At 45.0% G+C, this 17677-nt stretch overlaps 2 protein-coding genes and 1 long non-coding RNA gene across 3 annotated transcripts in view; 2 read left to right on the forward strand and 1 right to left on the reverse strand.

The window, feature by feature from the left end:
• Positions 1 to 784, forward strand: part of COMMD10 (COMM domain containing 10) — a 231110-nt gene extending 230326 nt beyond the window's left edge. The window contains exon 7 of the mRNA XM_065550350.1: positions 712 to 784. Coding sequence (XP_065406422.1) covers positions 712 to 772 — 61 coding nt within the window. The 3' untranslated portion in view covers positions 773 to 784. The remainder of the gene's footprint in view (positions 1 to 711) is intronic.
• On the reverse strand, positions 585 to 16161 carry LOC135972398 (uncharacterized). Its single transcript, XR_010588835.1, has 3 exons — positions 15901 to 16161; positions 15402 to 15509; positions 585 to 3584 (listed from the first exon to the last, which is right to left on the reverse strand). It is a non-coding gene; the product is annotated as an uncharacterized LOC135972398 (long non-coding RNA).
• Positions 7220 to 9699, forward strand: LOC135984328 (uncharacterized). Its single transcript, XM_065599259.1, has 2 exons — positions 7220 to 8155; positions 9150 to 9699. Exons 1-2 carry the CDS (start codon positions 7579 to 7581, stop codon positions 9623 to 9625), a joined length of 1053 nt encoding a protein of 350 aa, XP_065455331.1. The 5' UTR covers positions 7220 to 7578; the 3' UTR covers positions 9626 to 9699.
• Positions 16162 to 17677: the final 1516 nt, after the last annotated feature.

A 17677-nucleotide genomic window follows, 5' to 3' on the forward strand; every position in this document is an offset into this window, starting at 1 on the left:
GTACAGGGCAGATCATCTCATGGTTACGGTACTAGCTTGGGATTTGGGATTTCCTGCTCTGCCCCAGTCTTCTGTGTGGCCTGGGGCACCATGTTTAGTCTCTCCATGCCTCTGTTCCCCATCTGGGTAAAATGGGGATAATAGAACCACTCTGCCCCACAAGGCTGTTGTAAAGATTGTGAGCTACTCAGATATTAGTGACGGAGTTTATATAATTACCTAAGACGGACAGACTTGAAATCAAAGGGCTACTCATGGAGTAAAGTACTGTAAAGGTGCCAGAATCTGGCCCATAGTGTTCAGTTATGTTTATGAGTATTTTAATAATATCTTTCTTATAAATTTTAGAATTAATGTTCATATGTAACAAGAACTCAGTGCATACATATTGTGATACAAGGAAAAATGTAGAGCATGTGCAAAACTGCACAGCTCTCCTCTGATAAAAATGTGCTTGTTTGCCTTAATATTTGTTTGCTATAGCCACAGTGAGCCTGATTCTGCCACTCTTAGTCACACTGAGTGGTACTTTACTGCTTGAATAGTTGGGAGTTAACTACTGCTCAATAGGAGCAAGTGTGGCAGAATCTTGCCCTGTGATTGTATTCACACTGTAAAATCCAGAAACAACCCACTACCACTCTTACCTGAAGTCTCAGTTCAGTACTCATTGTACTCTGGCCTAACTGCATCCTTTTGTACCACCTCCAGAAATTCTCTTCAACCCGACGTCTTCTACAGTAGCTTCAGAGACCAAGACCACAAGGACTAAAAGCAATTTCAAGTAAGAACCTATACAGTACAATTTGATGCACATATTACATGATGATTTTTAACATAATGTCTTAGAGTAATATATACAGTATGACTTTATTGTGTATAGCTTCTTTCGTTCAAACTGCACCTCATATTTCTTTACAGTTAATACAGCTGCAGGGTGAAATAATAAATAATACCTGAGGGAGTCGGAAATTAAGAGGCATAGCTGAAGACAAAAAAAGATACGTTTTCAGATGAGATTTGAAAAGAGACTGAGAGTCAATGAGGCATGTAAATGCATTTTTTAATCTTTATAAAGCATCTTATGCTCCAGAAGAATCTTTTCCAGTTAGCAGCTTTTTCCTTTAGGCCACGGAGAATCAGAACCACATGGTGTCACTGGGTCCTTGCCAAGCTGCATGACTCACCAGCAGTCAAAGCACATCATTCTACAACGTGTGGTTGTATAATATTAGAAATCGGTGAAGATATCTCGATGCGGAGTGAGAGAAAGAAGGACATCCTTGAAGAGGCAGAAAAAACCTGATATACCTTAGACTAGAAACTTTTTTCCCCCAAAGACTTCCTTTTTTAACCAGCACATCACCATCTGATTCAGAGTGGTCTGCCGTTTAACATCCTTCTCCCCAATCTCTTAGGAGGACAGATCTCCCTGAAAGATGAATACTGCATCTCAACCATGGAAAAACTGAGTAGAAATAATCAAGTGCTATAGGGAGGGAGAGGCTGCAAGTTTACTGCTGAAGCAGTGAGGAGATGCCTTCAACTTAACCATTTCATGCCTCTGAGACAAATTTAGGCTTTCTTTCTTTTCAAATCCATGTTAATTGCAGAGGGAAGAGAAATAAGTCAGAATAGTTCGTAGAAGACAGTTTTTTGTCACTTCCACTTAAGCAAAGTTTTACAGGTCTGTGTATATGTATATCCTACATATTCTGGATGGAGAAAGGCAGGAGTCAAAATATCTAGATTATGGATATCTACACCACATTTGGTTTGCATATGAATCCAGGCTACTTGAGGCTATGTTATGTCAAATCTGTTTTAAAAAATTAAGGCAGCCACATGCCGTTTTTGACAAGACACTTGCATTTTTCTGCTGTCTTTAATATTGAATAAAGCACAGTTGATTTACAAAAAAGATGAGCATCTCTCTAATGCATAGCTTTTGGTCTAACAAATGTGGGTTACGTAATCATTCAAGGTACTTGCCTGGAGTAGAGAGCTGGTGAAAAAAAAGGTGTTTCACTGAAATTTTGAAGGAAATAAAGTTTTTCATTTTATTCAGAAATTTTTGTGAAAATGTTGTTTTTTGGTGATTTTTGAAGTCTTTTGAAAAGTTTCATTTGGAGAGAGAAAACATCTTTTAAAAATGTTTCCCTCTTTTTTCCACTAAGAAAAAGTGTTATTTCCCCATTGAAATGAAAGAAAAGTTTTGGAAATATTTTGGAAAAAAAAATTGAAAAATGTCCGTGACAATGTCTAAGCCTATTGAAAAGGTATTTTTCATTGAAAAAGGTTTTTAGACAAAATGTTTTCTTCCAACTCTAGCCTGGAGCTACCTAGTCCTCCATCTTCTAAATAATCTTTTAGATTGTGTGTGGAAGGCCTCATAGATGCATTGATTTTAAGGCCAGAAGAGACCATTAGATCATCTGGTCTGATGTCCTATATAATACAGGCCTGAGAATTTAATCCAGTCACCCCTGCATTGAGCCCAATAACTTGCTTGACTACAGCAAACCCAAGTTATTGGATTCTCTTTGCTCCATCGTCCTTTCAGTCTCTGATGGGATGGGAGTGCCGTGGAAATGCTGAGTTGTGCCAGGGATAATTAGTTGCATTTGGCTTTGAGCACTGCAGCTGCTTGTGTTCTGGACATTTCCTCAACAACCTATCCTCAGTTTAGTCTTTTCAGTAGGATGGAGGCTGCCTCAAAACAAGATAAAATATTTGCATACTTCATATCTATAGCTGTTGCGGTTATTGTTGTTTCTCCTTCATTTACCTCACCTGATTTGCAATCTAACAGTGGATTTGCAGAGCTACAGGATGGTCATCTTAGGCTAAGTCTACACTACCCTGAATCGGCGGGTAGAAATCGACCTCTCGGGGATCGATTTATTGCGTCCCATAGGGATGCGACAATCGATCCCCGAATCGACGCTCTTACTCCACCAGCGGAGGTGGGAGTAAGCGCCATCGACGGGAAGCCGCAGAGGTCAATTTTGCCGCCGTCCCTACAGCGGGGTAAGTCGGCTGCGATACGTCGAATTCAGCTACGCTATTCGCGTAGCTGAATTGCGTATCTTAAATCGACCCCCCCTGTAGTGAAGACCTGCCCTTAGAAGATGAGCTATTCTGAACTGTGGGGTTTTGTAATATTTATAGCTCAGGAATGATTGGATATATTTCCCCACTCCCCCCAAACACAAAGGTACTTGCTTCCAGTGACTGCTTTATTCCTTTGTTCTAGTTCAGGTTGGGTGTGGCAGGGAAGAAGCCTGACTCTAAATCAGAGATCAGTTTACAAGAAAGCAGGCCAACAATTAATTCTTTTGCATTGAATTAAGGTTTTCATTTCAGGTCCCTGATGGCCTCTGTCCTCAGACAGTAATTTGGTAGGTTGGCTCAAACCAATGAACAAAAAAGTTAGGCAGCATAGGACAGGCACTCTCTGCAATTCTGCATAGAGTATAAGAGGCATAAAGAAATCTTCCTCTGCTATCCGATCTCAAGACATTTTCAATCCTTTGTTACTTCCAGATCCTTTTTTCCCAGAGGATTTGAAAGGATTCGTGAATCTGTCAAGAAAATGGAATAACTCCTGTGAGCCTTACTTGATTCTTATTTAATCTTTACTCAGGCAAACAACAACTGATCTCTATGTAATTGGCCCAATATGCTGATCATGTGTGTATCATCTGATTTTTTTTTCTTTTAAATGCTGTCATATTTATATCATACCTAGTACTATGGAGTCTATCCTGGTTGTGGCCTTTAAGGGTTACTGCAATCCCAATTTTAAAAAATATAATTCATTAATAATATTCCCCTTGTTCCTCCTGTTATAAACAACACAATCATTTGAAAAGAGAATAGGCAAATAAAAGCCTTTTTATGTGTGAAATGCTCTTGAGAAAGCAGTGTGATTGAATCTGTATTACAAAGTGGACTGTGATCTTGTGGGTAATCCTGGAAAAGTGATCATCATCGTTTTAAAATATTTTAGGTATTATTTAGTTGGGTATAATGAGCAATCCAACATATGGATCCCTACAATCATGTTTATTGCCAGTTTATTACTGTTTTACACAATTACAAGATGTTAATGATAAATTAAAATACTGCCAGTTTGAAAACAAGTGAGAACAATTTTTTTCTCTGTTTTGAGAAAGGGCTGAGAATGACAGTTTGCTTTGGTACGCACAATGAGCACAATAGGATTTCAAAGAAGAAGTTTGTCATTAACAGTAACTGGTATAGGGATTCGTATTACCCGTTCTTTCAGGTTCCTTTACTGGCGGTGCTCACACAGCATTTCCCCTACCCTATTTGAATGCTGTTCCCCTAATGGATTCTTTTAATGATCTATGTTCTAGTGTGTGCCTGATGTTTGGCAGTATATCTTAGTGCTTCCTTAAAGGATGTCACACTTGTCTCATTTCAGAGCCACGCAATGTTAATATTCTACGGAAGAAGGCGTAAGTGACTGATGTAGAGAAGGAGGGTGTTCATGTAGCTGTATAGTTTATTAGCTTATGTTTATGTGAAAAATCTAAGCCCAGGGTTAACCTGTACATTAAAGCTGTCTAGAATCACTTCTAACTGATGCCTCTAGTTTGTTGTTGTTGTAGGTTTTGGGGGGGGGACGGGGACAGTTTGTTTTGGAACAAGGATGACATGAATCATTTTGCTCCCTTGGGACAGTAACTTTTTATGTGCTCTTAGCCCTTTTAGCTGGATGCTCATTGTTCTGTTTTGTAAGTTCAACATACCCTGCTGTGGGCTTTACAGGAGATGGATGGTAATAAGTATAGAACATTTATTATGTGTAACTTAAACATGAGGTGTAAAGAAGTGCATTACACATGTAAGGGGTAAGTGAGGGCAGAGCTGAGGCATCAAACAACATGGAGCACAATGTGGATGTGCAATACACATTTTAAAATGTATACTGAATTATTAGGAGTATCTGCAGATCTTTAGAAAATTATCAGAACACTGTCTGTTTGCCTGGAAGCCAAGTTCAATTGCTTACTTAAGTTGCTGAGCTGTGTCTGCCTAGTGTTGGCATTTCCAGATGCCTCTTTTCTATATCCACCATGCAGCAGAGCTGTAACTGTTGCTGAGGCAAGCCTGCTGGGTAGAGGCTGAGAGATAAACTCACTGGGTTTAGTGCTCCGCTTCTCTCCTGCTCCTCCACACACCCAATTTGGAGCTGAATCTTTACTACTGCTCTCTATTTCCTACCTGTAGACTTGCCATAGCCTGAGTCAATAACTGGGTGTTCATGTTCAATGGTGTTTCTGTTGTTTGTTTGTTTGTTTTTGAATGCCCTGAGAAGCATAGGGCCCTATTTTCTCTTTTAAATTAGAGTTTCTTGTTAATAGCTACCCCTTCTGTAAATCAGACAGTCTTTAAAAGGCCGTGGCCTGGCATAGTAGTAATAAAATTTCTAACCCTCCTTTTTGCAAGATAACCTGGGAGTGTTGTCTTACTAGTAGCGAAAAGCTACCAGTGGGTTTTGTGTACCATTGAACTATGTTAAATGAAATCTTATTCAAAGTTGGCTTAGCATTTCCACAGTGCTGGTCTGCAACAAGGTCAAAGGCACTAAACTGTTACAAGTGGAGCGGAAGCATGGTCTAATGCCGTGATTCTCAAAAGTTTGTACTGGTGACCCCTTTCACATAGCAAGCCTTTGAGTGCGACCCCCCTTATAAATTAAAAACACCATTATAAATACTGGAGGCAAAGCGAGCTTTGTGGTGGAGGCTGACAGCTCGCGACCCCCCACATAATAACCTCACGACCTAACCCCCCTAAGGAGTCCCGACCTCCAGTTTGAGAACCCCTGGTCTAGTGGATAGGGCACTAGAGTGGGAGATGTGGGTTCAATTCTTGGCTTGGCCATTGACTTGAGGTGAGACCTTGGGCAAGTCACTTTATTTCTGTTTCCCCTTTCGCCCTTTTGGGGTCCTGTTCCTGGTGGATGCTACTGTAATACAAACAATAACAATCAATGAGAGCCATGGTCAGGTCTGCCCCGTTAGCAGTGTTTGAATATTGTTCTGTTACATGGCTCTTAGCATGTTGTAATGAGGTGTGGACACAAAATATATTATGCTCATTTCTGGACAGGGCTAGCAAGACAACACTGCATCATTTTATAATTAATAGGGTATCTTTGCAGGCAGAATAGATAGAAGCTATTTTTAAATGAATCTGAAGAATGCATGGAAATAACCCCCATGGAAACCTGCAGACAACATGAAAAAATAGAACTAAAAAGTGTAAACATTTCCTGTTTATCTTAAAAGTATAGTTGCCAATGTTGTTAACAACTTCCCTGTTGATCATTGTACCAGAAACATGCCACAAATTTGATTGGTATATCTGTGCTTATTTATCACACGCCATTAAAGTGTTCTCTAGATCTGTCATCACCAGACCTGTCATAGCTAGACGATGGAATTAATTAGTTTGTACCAAATTTTTAGAACTTAGACTGACACCTTGTTGATATACATTTAAAATGCCCATCAGTAGCAACAGACTTGCCTGGACCCCACCACAGTCCTCTTTATTGTTTAGTCTGGTCTCTTTTTTTTTTATGTGACCTAATGCCCACTTTAATCTTTAATTTCCTCACTTTCCATTTATGTGTGAGGGCATTCCAAAGGAGTGAAGCTACAAGTGTTAAAACTATGTTTTAACTTTTCCCCCCTATTTTTGATCTTTCAGATAACATTGATGTTTGCAACTTTCCTTAAAGAACTGGAGTTTTCATATGAGCTGAAAATCTCCTACATTGTGGCTTGCAGAATTAGGTATGTTCTCCTAGAGAGGTTTTCCATACAACCACCTCCATGAGCAAGACAGACAAAATAATAAGCCAATGCAAATTTGTTCAGGCCTTCCATGCATCTTGTATTAGGATCTGGTATGAATGGATAAAATGAAGGTCAAGTAAACACACACAATTGAAAGAATTATTGTTAATAATTAATACTTTGCACTCCCATAGCACCTTTATCCATAGTTCTTAAAGCACTTTAGAGATGTGAATACATTATTATTAATAATAAAGCTACTTTGTATTTCTACAATGCCTTCCACTTAAGGATCTCAAAGTATTTCATAAGCATTGATGAATTAAGCCTCAGAACAACTCTCTGAGGCCTGGTCTACACTAGGCGTTTATGTCGAAGTTAGCACCGTTACATCGAATTAACCCTGCACCCGTCCACACTGCGACGCTATTTAGTTCGACATAGAGGTCTCTTTAATTCGACTTCTGTACTCCTCCCCGACGAGGGGAGTAGCACTAAATTCAACATGGCCATGTCGAATTAGGCTAGGTGTGGATGGAAATCGACGCTAATAGCTCCGGGAGCTATCCCACAGTGCACCACTCTGTTGACGCTCTGGACAGCAGTGCGAGCTCGGATGCTCTGACCAGCCACACAGGAAAAGCCCCAGGAAAATTTGAATTTGAATTCCTTTTCCTGTCTGGCCAGTTTGAATCTCATTTCCTGTCTGGACATCGTGGCGAGCACAGCAGCACTGGCAACGATGCAGAGCTCTCCAGCAGTGATGGCCGTGCAGTCTGGGAATAGAAAGAGAGCCCCAGCATGGACTGATCGTGAAGTCTTGGATCTCATCGCTGTGTGGGGCGATGAGTCCGTGCTTTCCGAGCTGCGATCCAAAAGAAGGAATGCAAAGATCTACAAGAAGATCTCTAAAGACATGGCAGAGAGAGGATACAGCCGGGATGCAACGCAGTGCCGCGTGAAAATCAAGGAGCTGAGACAAGGCTACCAGAAGACCAAAGAGGCAAACGGACGCTCCGGATCCCATCCCCAGACATCCCGTTTCTACGAGGCACTGCATTCCATCCTCGGTGCTGCCGCCACCACTACCCCACCAGTGACCGTGGACTCTGAGGATGGGATACTGTCCACGGCCGGTTCCTCGGACATGTTAGGGGACGGGGAAGATGAGGAAGGAGATGAGGAGGGCGAGGCAGTCGGCAGCTCTCACAATGCTGATTTCCCCGACAGCCAGGATCTCTTCATCACCCTTACAGAGATCCCCTACGAAGCGTCCCCAGCCGTTACCCCGGACACAGAATCTGGTGAAGGATCAGCCAGTAAGTGTTGTAAACATCTAAACATTTATTTTTAACAAAACAGGAATATTAACAATTAAAAGAATGGGTTGTTCATGATTAGTGTGCCCTAGGCGCTTAACGGTTTAGTAAGGGGCAGTGCAAGTTTTGAAAAGAAATCTAGCAATGTCCGGTTTTCAGTGATTGTCCTGCACAAGCCGCTCTACTGTTTATTCCCTGCTACTGCAGCTACAGTAAAATGCGGTCTATGTGTCCGGGGATAGAGCAGTAATCCTCCTGGGACATCTCGATGAAGCTCTCCTGGAGGTAACTTGAAAGCCGTTGCATGAGGTTCTTGGGGAGAGCGGCCTTATTGGGTCCTCCGAAGTACGACACGTTGCCGCGCCACGAGATTATCAAGTACTCGGGGATCATTGCTCTGCACAGCAGGGTGGCATACGGCCCTGGTCTTTGGAGGCTTTCCCGGAGCATTCTCTCTTTGTCGCTCTCAGAGATCCTCATCAGGGTGATGTCGGCCATGGTGACCTGCTTTTAATTAGGTAGGGGAATGTTAGTGTTGGGACTGCTTTCCCGTTCCTTTACAGAACTGTAACCGCTGGTTTGCAGCCACGCGGTGGAGGCGGGAGAGGGGCAGCCGAAAGGGATCGTTCCCGGGGACAGCCGCGAGGGGGTGGGACAGGGGCAGAGTTCCCGCTTGCCGGATTGCTGGCAGCAGGGACTGACATTGCTTTAAATGTGAAATGAGGCCAGTGGTAATATAAAAGTTTTAAACTGCCACAAGTGTACGGCTTACCATGTCTGCCTGCAACAGAAATTCCGTTGTGCTGCCTCGCTTCTCAAATGTGCTGTTCAAGACCCCAGGCACTGAATGCGAAGGCCGAGAATTCGACCTTGTGCTGAGTGCGCATGTGAAAGGTGCTGTGCATGGTCTTGTTCACAGAGAAAGACTATGTTCTTTGTTCACAACTACATTTATCTTTCAGAGGAATTCACTCCCTTTTTCCCATTTCCACAGCCCCGTCTGCGACTGTCTCACAACCTAGCCTGGAATCACACTCCCAGAGGCTAGCGCGGATTAGGCGTAGGAAGAAGAGGACACGGGAGGACATGTTCTCTGAGCTTATGGCCTCTTCCCAAGCCCAGGCAGCACAGCAGACCCAGTGGCGGGAGAACTTGACCCGAATGCACCAAGCCAACATGGATCGGGAGGAGAGGTGGCGGCAGGAAGACCAGCAGGCGACTCAAACGCTGCTTGGACTACTGAGGGAGCAAACGGACACGCTCCGGCGCCTTGTGGATGTTCTGCAGGAACGGAGGCAGGAGGACAGAGCCCCGCTGCAGTCCATCTCTAACCGCCCTCCCCCGCCACCAAGTCCCATACCCACCTCACCCAAAGTGCAAAGAAGGAGAGGCGGCAGAGTCCCTGCTAAGTCTCACTCCACCCCTGCAGAGAGCTCTGGTAGCAGAAGGCTCTCATTTCCCAAAATTTGAAAAGTTCTTTCCTTCCCGCCTGACACAAGCCCCCGTCCAAGTTTCACCTCCCAATGCCATGTGTAGTTGATAATAAAAAATTTGTTTCTGTTAACTACTGTTTCAATCATGTTCTTTTGGAGGAGGAGGGGAAAGGGGGTTGGTAATTGGACAGGACAGTCTCCTTTGGCAGGGTACATAGTCGGGGGCAGGCACAGCAGCAGGGCACATACACAGTGCAGTGATGCAGTGACTAGTTGCCCCGGTTAGTCTGGGAGGTTGTTTTGATGTAATGTTGGGGGGGGGTGGGTTGCTCTGTGACTTTGTGGCGGGGGAGGGCAGTTACAGATCTTAAGCGCTGGTCCTTAGGCAGGATCACAGAGCCACACAGCATGGGATCTGTAACCGTCCTCCCCCTGCCACAAAGTCAAATAGACCCCCCATACACACAGTCCCGATCAGGAGGGTTGACAGGCTCCGTTGAAACAAGCATCCCACCGCAGCGGAGCCTGTCAATCCTTGAGTTTAGAAGCTGCATTCGCGTCACAACACTACACCCGCCCCGCACCACCGTCTGCGTCCCAGTTTTAAAAAATTCCCGTGAAAACAGTATTAAAGAAAACGGTGTGCTTTAACAAAGTAGAACTATTTTTATTTCGACACGTGTGTTGGAGGGGGGGTGAAGGGGGTATGTAACTGGATAGGATAGTCAACATTACCTGGGTAAAGAAACGGGGGCAGGTTTAGCTTCTCAGTACACAAACTATAAAGTCACAGGTTACCCTGCTCACTCAGGAACTTTGCTTTCAAAGCCTCCCGGATGCACAGCGCTTCCCGCTGGTCTCTTCTAATCGCCCGGCTGTCTGGCTGTGAGTAATCACCAGCCAGGCTATTTTCCTCAACCTCCCACCCCGCCATAAAGGTCTCCCCCTTGCTCTCACAGAGATTGTGGAGCACACAGCAAGCTGCTATAACAATGGGGATATTGGTTTCGCTGAGATCACAGCGAGTCAGTAAGCTTCTCCGTCTCCCCTTGAGACGGCCAAAAGCACACTCCACCACCATTCTGCACTTGCTCAGCCGGTAGTTGAAGAGTTCTTTTTCAGTGTCCAGGGCGCCAGTATAGGGCTTCATGAGCCAGGGCATTAGCGGGTAGGCTGGGTCCCCGAGGATGACTATAGGCATCTCCACATCCCCAACAGTTATTTTGTGGTCCGGGAAGTAAATACCTTGTTGCAGCCGTCTAAACAGACCAGAGTTCCTGAAAACACGAGCGTCATGAACCTTGCCCGGCCATCCCACGTAGATGTTGGTAAAACGTCCCCTGTGGTCCACCAGTGCTTGCAGCACCATGGAAAAGTATCCCTTTCGGTTAATGTACTGGGTGGCCTGGTGGTCCGGTGCCAGGATAGGGATGTGAGTTCCATCTATGGCCCCACCGCAGTTTGGGAATCCCATCGCTGCGAAGCCATCTATGATCGCCTCCACGTTTCCCAGGGTCACTACCTTTGGCAGCAGTACATCAACGATTGCCTTCGCTACTTGCATCACAACAACCCCCACGGTAGATTTGCCCACCCCAAACTGGTTCGCGACTGACCGGTAGCTGTCTGGCGTTGCAAGCTTCCACAGGGCTATGGCCACTCGCTTCTGTACACTCAGTGCAGCTCGCAACCGGGTGTCACTGCGCTTCAGGGCAGGGGACAGCAACTCACAAAGTTCCAGGAAAGTTCCCTTCCGCATGCGAAAGTTTCGCAGCCACTGGGATTCATCCCAGACCTGCAGCACTATGCGGTCCCACCACTCAGTGCTTGTTTCCCGTGCCCAGAATCGCCGTTCCACGGCATCAACATGACCCATTGCCACTGTGATGTCCTCGGCGCTGGGTCGCCTGCTTTCTGACAGGTCTGTGCTACTCTCAGACTTCAGGACATCACCGCGGTGCCGTAGCCTCCTCGCCTGACTTTTCTGCATCTGCCTCAGGGAAACCTTTATGATAAGCTGCGAGACGTTGAGAGCGGCCACAACTGCAGCGATGGTCGCAGCGGGCTCCATGCTCGGAGTACAGTGGCGTCCGCGCTGTCAATGACTGGAAAAGCGCGCGAACTGTTTTCCCGCCGGCGCTTTCAGGGAGGGAGGGCGGGAGTGATGGACGGATGACGACAGTTTCCCAAAAGCACCCTCGACTCATTTTGTTACCCAGAAGGCATTGCCGGCTACACCCAGAATTCCAATGGGCAGAGGGGACTGCGGGAACTGTGGGATAGCTGACCACAGTGCACCGCTTCGAATGTCGACGCTATCACCGTTAGTGTGGACGCACAAAGTCGAATTACTGTCCTTAGTGTGGACACACACGTTCGACTTTGCAATATCGATTACAAAAATTCGATGCAAGTAAAATCGAACTACTCTCGTAGTGTAGACAAGGCCTGAGCTAGAGATTTTAAGATTTCCCCATTTTAAGATGAGGAAACTGAGGTACAAAGAGCTAAAGTAATTTGCCTAACACCAAAGAGTGACTGGAATAGAATCTAGGAATCCTAATTTTCAGTCTCCCATTCTATGCAAGGCAATGTCTCTTCCCAGAAACCATCCTGCAGGTTTGGACAGAAAAACACTGTACTTTACCAAAATATCTGACAGATTTACACTATTCATGAAAGTTGCTAAGGGCCCTAAACCTTATAGATACAGTTGGTTTCTGCCATGCTCTTGGCTGTTCTGCCAACAGGATGGCTTTTTTTATCTCTTTGTAAGGCAGAAATATGGAACCTTTACTTCTGTGATTAGTTTCATCTGCAAATATTTTATTTTATATGTTACCAGTAAGTAGCATTTTCAGTGCCCTCTTTATTCCTCAAATATAAAGCAAGTGATAGTTGCAAATATCACAACCACAGTATCCTCAGTTCTCTTTGAAATTTCAATTTGTTTTAAAGAGCTCATTGTCTAAAATATATATTAAAAAGTGGCTTCTTTAATTGAAGCCAACATTTTTTCCAACTATATAGTGTAGGGATTTATGCTTCGATATAGCATAAACCAATACAGAGTGATGAGGCTGAAGGCTGATGCTTACAAAGATCACTGGAAAGCAGTGTACTCAGCACATAGCTGTCAGATTCATTCACTCAGTGCCGTTGTACCCTATAGAAATGTGCTTTAACTGAGGGCAGCTACAATAGCAGTTTATCATGTTGCCCTGCAAAGTCCACCCTGCTATGTGCGTGGACTCATGATTTACAAAACAAATCCTAATGCCCACCTGTACAATCCTGAGGCTACTTTACATCAATTCTTTACTTCCTAGGAGGATAAAAGCAATCACTGTACATCTTTTACCATGTATTAATTAGTAAGGTTGAAAACACAGACATGAAATGAAAGAGGGAAAATCATTCCACGCACACAGAGCTGCAAATCAGAATGCTTGAAGTACTCATCACTTAAAAAAAAGCACTGTTTGCTAATGCTTACCACAGAGTGGCAATTGAGACACTTCAGTAATATCCTGTTCTATATATAGGGGGAAACTGTGGTATGTCAGATGCCACTCTGTAATAACTATTGGTAAATGGTAGCTTTCTGATTGTGATTATATCACTTGGATTGATGGAAGATGGTAACATGTCTGTATAGCTACAACTATAGGTAAGGTTGCTTAACATTTTCCATTATAAGATCCTGTTTACAAGTACTTATAATTTTGACAAACTTTATTGTGTTGGGACTGAAATTTTCTATGCCAGGTATTTGCCTCGGGCTCAATCTTTTTTGAAAGTTTCAGCAAAAATGGATTGGGCTTTTCTGTGAACAAAGTCAGGAAAGAGGTTCATTTGCCAGTTAAAAAATTCTTACAACTGTCATTGAGAATCTCTAGTGCGTCCTTGTTTTGATACTTGGCAGGAGGATCACCCTGTGGTCAGGGAGGTGCCTTTGGCTATCCCTGTGAAAATCAGATGGGGGGGCAAGTGGGGCAATTTGCCCCAGGCCCCCCCTGGAGTGGGATCCTTCACTCACTCTGGGGGCCCCAGAAAACTCTCGCGGGGCCCGGGCCACCGGAGCTTCTTCCGCTCTGGGTCTTCGGCTGCAATTCGGTAGCGGGGGGGGGGGGGTCCTTCCGCCCCGGGACCCACCGCCGAAGTGCCCTGAAGACCCGCGGCGGGTGGGTGGGGGTCCTCCCGCCCTGGGATGCGCCGCCGAAGTGCCAGGTCTTAATTAATGGAGATATCCCATCTCCTAGAACTGGAAGGGACCTTGAAAGGTCATTGAGTCCAGCCCCCTGCCTTCACTAGCAGGACCAAGTACTGATTTTGCCCCAGATCCCCAAGTGGTCCCCTCAAGGATTGAACTCACAACCCTGGGTTTAGCAGGCCAATGCTCAAACCACTGAGCTATCCCTCCCCCCTTATTCAGCGGCAATTCGGCGGTGGGGGTCCCCCGCTGCCGAAGACCCCAGGCCTCCTGAATCCTCTGGGTGGCCCTGGTGAAAATCCACCCAAATTTGGCTGCAATATAAACTTCTGAAAATCACTGTTTGCACATGCTCAGTAGAGGTAAATTCTCCAAAGAGTCCTTGTGCATCATGCTCACAAAGCCTATACTATACACACTGAGCATGTTCCACCACCCACAGAGCTCACTGAGCATGTTCCAGCCTGAAACTCATCTGGCCTTTTTCTGAAATGGCTTTTTCTGACATCTGGAGGTGGTTGGTCTGGTAACAGAGACTTTTTTCCTGTGCTTCCAGTGCTTTCCCTGCTAGCATCCAGGTAGTGTCGATAAGGAGGAGGAATCGGCTGGACTAGAATGTTGAAATGTAAGGAGCAAAAGGCAGGAACGGCGTCAGGCATGGTGTTCAGGCTGGGACAGGCGTGACAAGGGCAGGTGTGTGTTACAGGACGGTAGCAGAGGTGGAGAGAAGCAGGGAGGACAGGGACAGCAGAGGACAGGGCAGATGGAATCAGGCTAGGGGCAGGACTCTGTAAGGACTAGAGCACACTCCTCTCCAGAATCTTGAATTGAACCCAGGATTCCTGAGTCACAACATTCCTCTGCTGTCAGCTAATCATGAAACCCACTCGCAAAATGTCTCATTTAGTGGAGGGGTTGGATGATATGTGTTGTATAAGTGATGGAGCCACAAACTGAATGATGAGGGTAAAAAAAGTATTAAATATCTACCCATCCAGTGAGCGTCATCCACCCAATGCACTGAATGGTGCAGGGGTCTTGTGGGAAAAGTAGTATGTGATCATGTAATTAAAGACTGTATCATAAAGCACAAGAGGGCTGAATTAAAGTTGCTTGGGCAACTTTAATTCTGACCTCTCTTAACTTTTGAGTGATAGACTTTGCAACCTTAATGTTCTTTCAACATAGCTTTTGTAAGTAATAAATATATAATGGGGGTGTGTATATATGTATGTGTGTGTGTGTGTGTGTGTGTGTATGTATGTGTATGTGTGTGTATATGTATATGTATATATATATATATATATATATATATATATATATATATATAAAATGCCAAAGTATATATAATACAATGCCTTTTGATGGGTTACCTCCAGCAAGGATTGAATCCAGCACCTCTAAATCTACAAGCATGAATGTCTACTACCTGACCTAAATTTCACAATACTGTTGTAGCAGACTCTTAAATCTGTACATGTGGAGTAAAACTAGAGGGCCATCAGAGAGCCACACCATGTAAGCATGAGTTACACATACAGAGGGAAGCAAAGTAACCATGTATTCTTACTGTATAATCTCATGTTCTCCTTTCTCTTACCCCTTCTCCTATTGTCTTGCTGCCTTACTTGTGTTATTTAGGCAAGTAACATCTTTGGGAGGAATCTCATCTTTTCTTTCCCTGTAATGCATGGAGCACATTTGGACTCTGTAGAAATAATAAGAAGAATTACCGTATATACTCGATCATAAGCCAGTTCGTTTATAAGCCAACCCCCCCAAGATAAGTAAAGTATAAGTAAAAATGGAAAAATTTTATGACCCTTTCATAAGCAGACCCTGTAATTCAGGAGTCAGCAAACTTTGGCTCCCGGGCCATCAGGATAAGCCGCTGGCAGGCCGAAATGGTTTGTTTACTTCGAGCGTCTGCAGGCACAGAGATAAACCTAAGTAAACAAAGTGTCCCAGCGTGCCAGTTGCTTACCCTGGGGGGTGTGCCAGCAACTGGTGGGGGAATTTTGGGGGGGAGGAGAAGCCCCCCACATGACCCCACCCCTAGCCTGGGACCCCCAAACTCTCCCCTTCACATCCCTTCCCACCTTATCTGGGGAGGGCCAGGGGAGGAGCTGGCCTGGCCGGAGCTGCTCTGGCAGGCTCGGCAGCGCAGCCGCAGCCTGCTCTGGCGGGCCAGACCGGGCAGCTGCAGCATGTTCCAGCAGGCTGGGCCAGGCGGCACGGCTGCAGAGTGCTCCGGTGGGCCAGGCGGTGCGGCCACAGCCTGCTCTGGGGGGCGGGGCCGAGTGGCACGGCTGCAGCTTGCCAGCCCCGGAGCTGCAGCTGCTTCGGAGACTGGGGGGAGAGCAGCCTGGCCGGAAGCGGAGAGACTCTGGCCCGGCCTCTTCCCTTCTGGCTGTGCTGTCTCTTTTTGCTCCCTCTGTTGGGGGAAGGGGCTGTGTCCCACCTCTCCCTCTCTATACCCATTCATAAGCCGACCCCCTTCTCTGGTGCTTCCCTTTTTTACTAAAAAAAAATTTGGCTTATGAACGAGTATATACGGTAATAAGAAAATGATGTGGAGCAGAAGACTATGCTTTGGAATTACCCTCAGTACACTTGCCCTTCTGACAGGTGAAGGCAGTGCAAGGCTCAAGTTCTTGACCATGGATGAACAAGGGAAGTAGGACGGACTTGGATGAGGGCTGGGATATGCTGCAATCAAGCATGCTACAGCTTTTCTTCTTCTCCTTTTTAGCATAGCAGGTCTGCTGAATGGGAAGGGAAAGAGCAGGGGATTACAATAGGGAGATAAAGAGAACTTAGAATGAAGGGAGTGAAGAAAATGTTTTGACCCTACTTAAGATATCCATGATTTTCTAATATTCAGGAGCCATCTCTCTCAGGGTCAACAGGACACAGTTAGGCCAGGTACTGCCTGCTGCTTAAATCTAAAGTAACTCTCTAGCTGGGAGCAAGCAAGTAAGTTCAGAAGGGAATTGGAAATGAGGTGGCACTAGTAATAATAATTGTATTTAATAGGCAGCCTTTCTCCACCCCTCAGATGAACCCTAATGGCAGCACACAATACTTAAAAACAAATGAATATAAACCCTCAATTAATGTGTAAATAGGAGCTAAATCAAGATAATAAAGTATCATCACTAGATCTGATGATTGTGATAAAAGACTTAGTTCACTGGAGACCAATGATACCTGACTCATGCCCAATCCTGGTCTCAGTAGATGTGAGTGGAATTGGGAGAAAGCTGCACTTTTTGGAACTCTGCTGCAACATTTCGCTGACTGCAGTATGTCAAGTCCACAAGCAGATGGGGAAATAGTCTGAGCTGGATCTGCAGATTTCTCTGTTTCACCCAAGTGGAGTGAAGTCTATAATTATTTTTATTTTTATTGCTGTGAATGTTGTGCTTGTAATATAGGAAATAATTTTAATTAGCTGCATAAGTTCCCATTGTAACCCTGAGCTTATTTTCAGTTACCCTATGCATAGGAACCCTAAACCAACTCCAAGTACCCTACTCATAGGAACCCAAACCCTAGGTCCAAGTACGCTACTTATTGGAAACCTAATCCTGGATATTGGACCTATACCCATTGTATCCCTAACTATATATCTCAGTACTCTACCCATAGGAACCATAACCCTAGAGCAGGAAGCCCTATACATAGCAACCCTATCCCTAGTTCCAAGTGCTCAACCCATAGGAATCCTAACCCTAGCTTCGGGACCCCTACCCATGGGAATGCTAACTCTAGCTTGGAGCACCCTACCTATAGGAACCCTAACCCTAGCTCTGGGCTCCCCTCCAATAGAAACCCTTACCTGAGCTCTGGGAGCCCTACCCATAGGCACCCTAA

The sequence above is a fragment of the Chrysemys picta genome, chromosome 6 (assembly GCF_011386835.1).
Source record: "Chrysemys picta bellii isolate R12L10 chromosome 6, ASM1138683v2, whole genome shotgun sequence".
Classification (NCBI taxonomy): domain Eukaryota; kingdom Metazoa; phylum Chordata; order Testudines; family Emydidae; genus Chrysemys; species Chrysemys picta.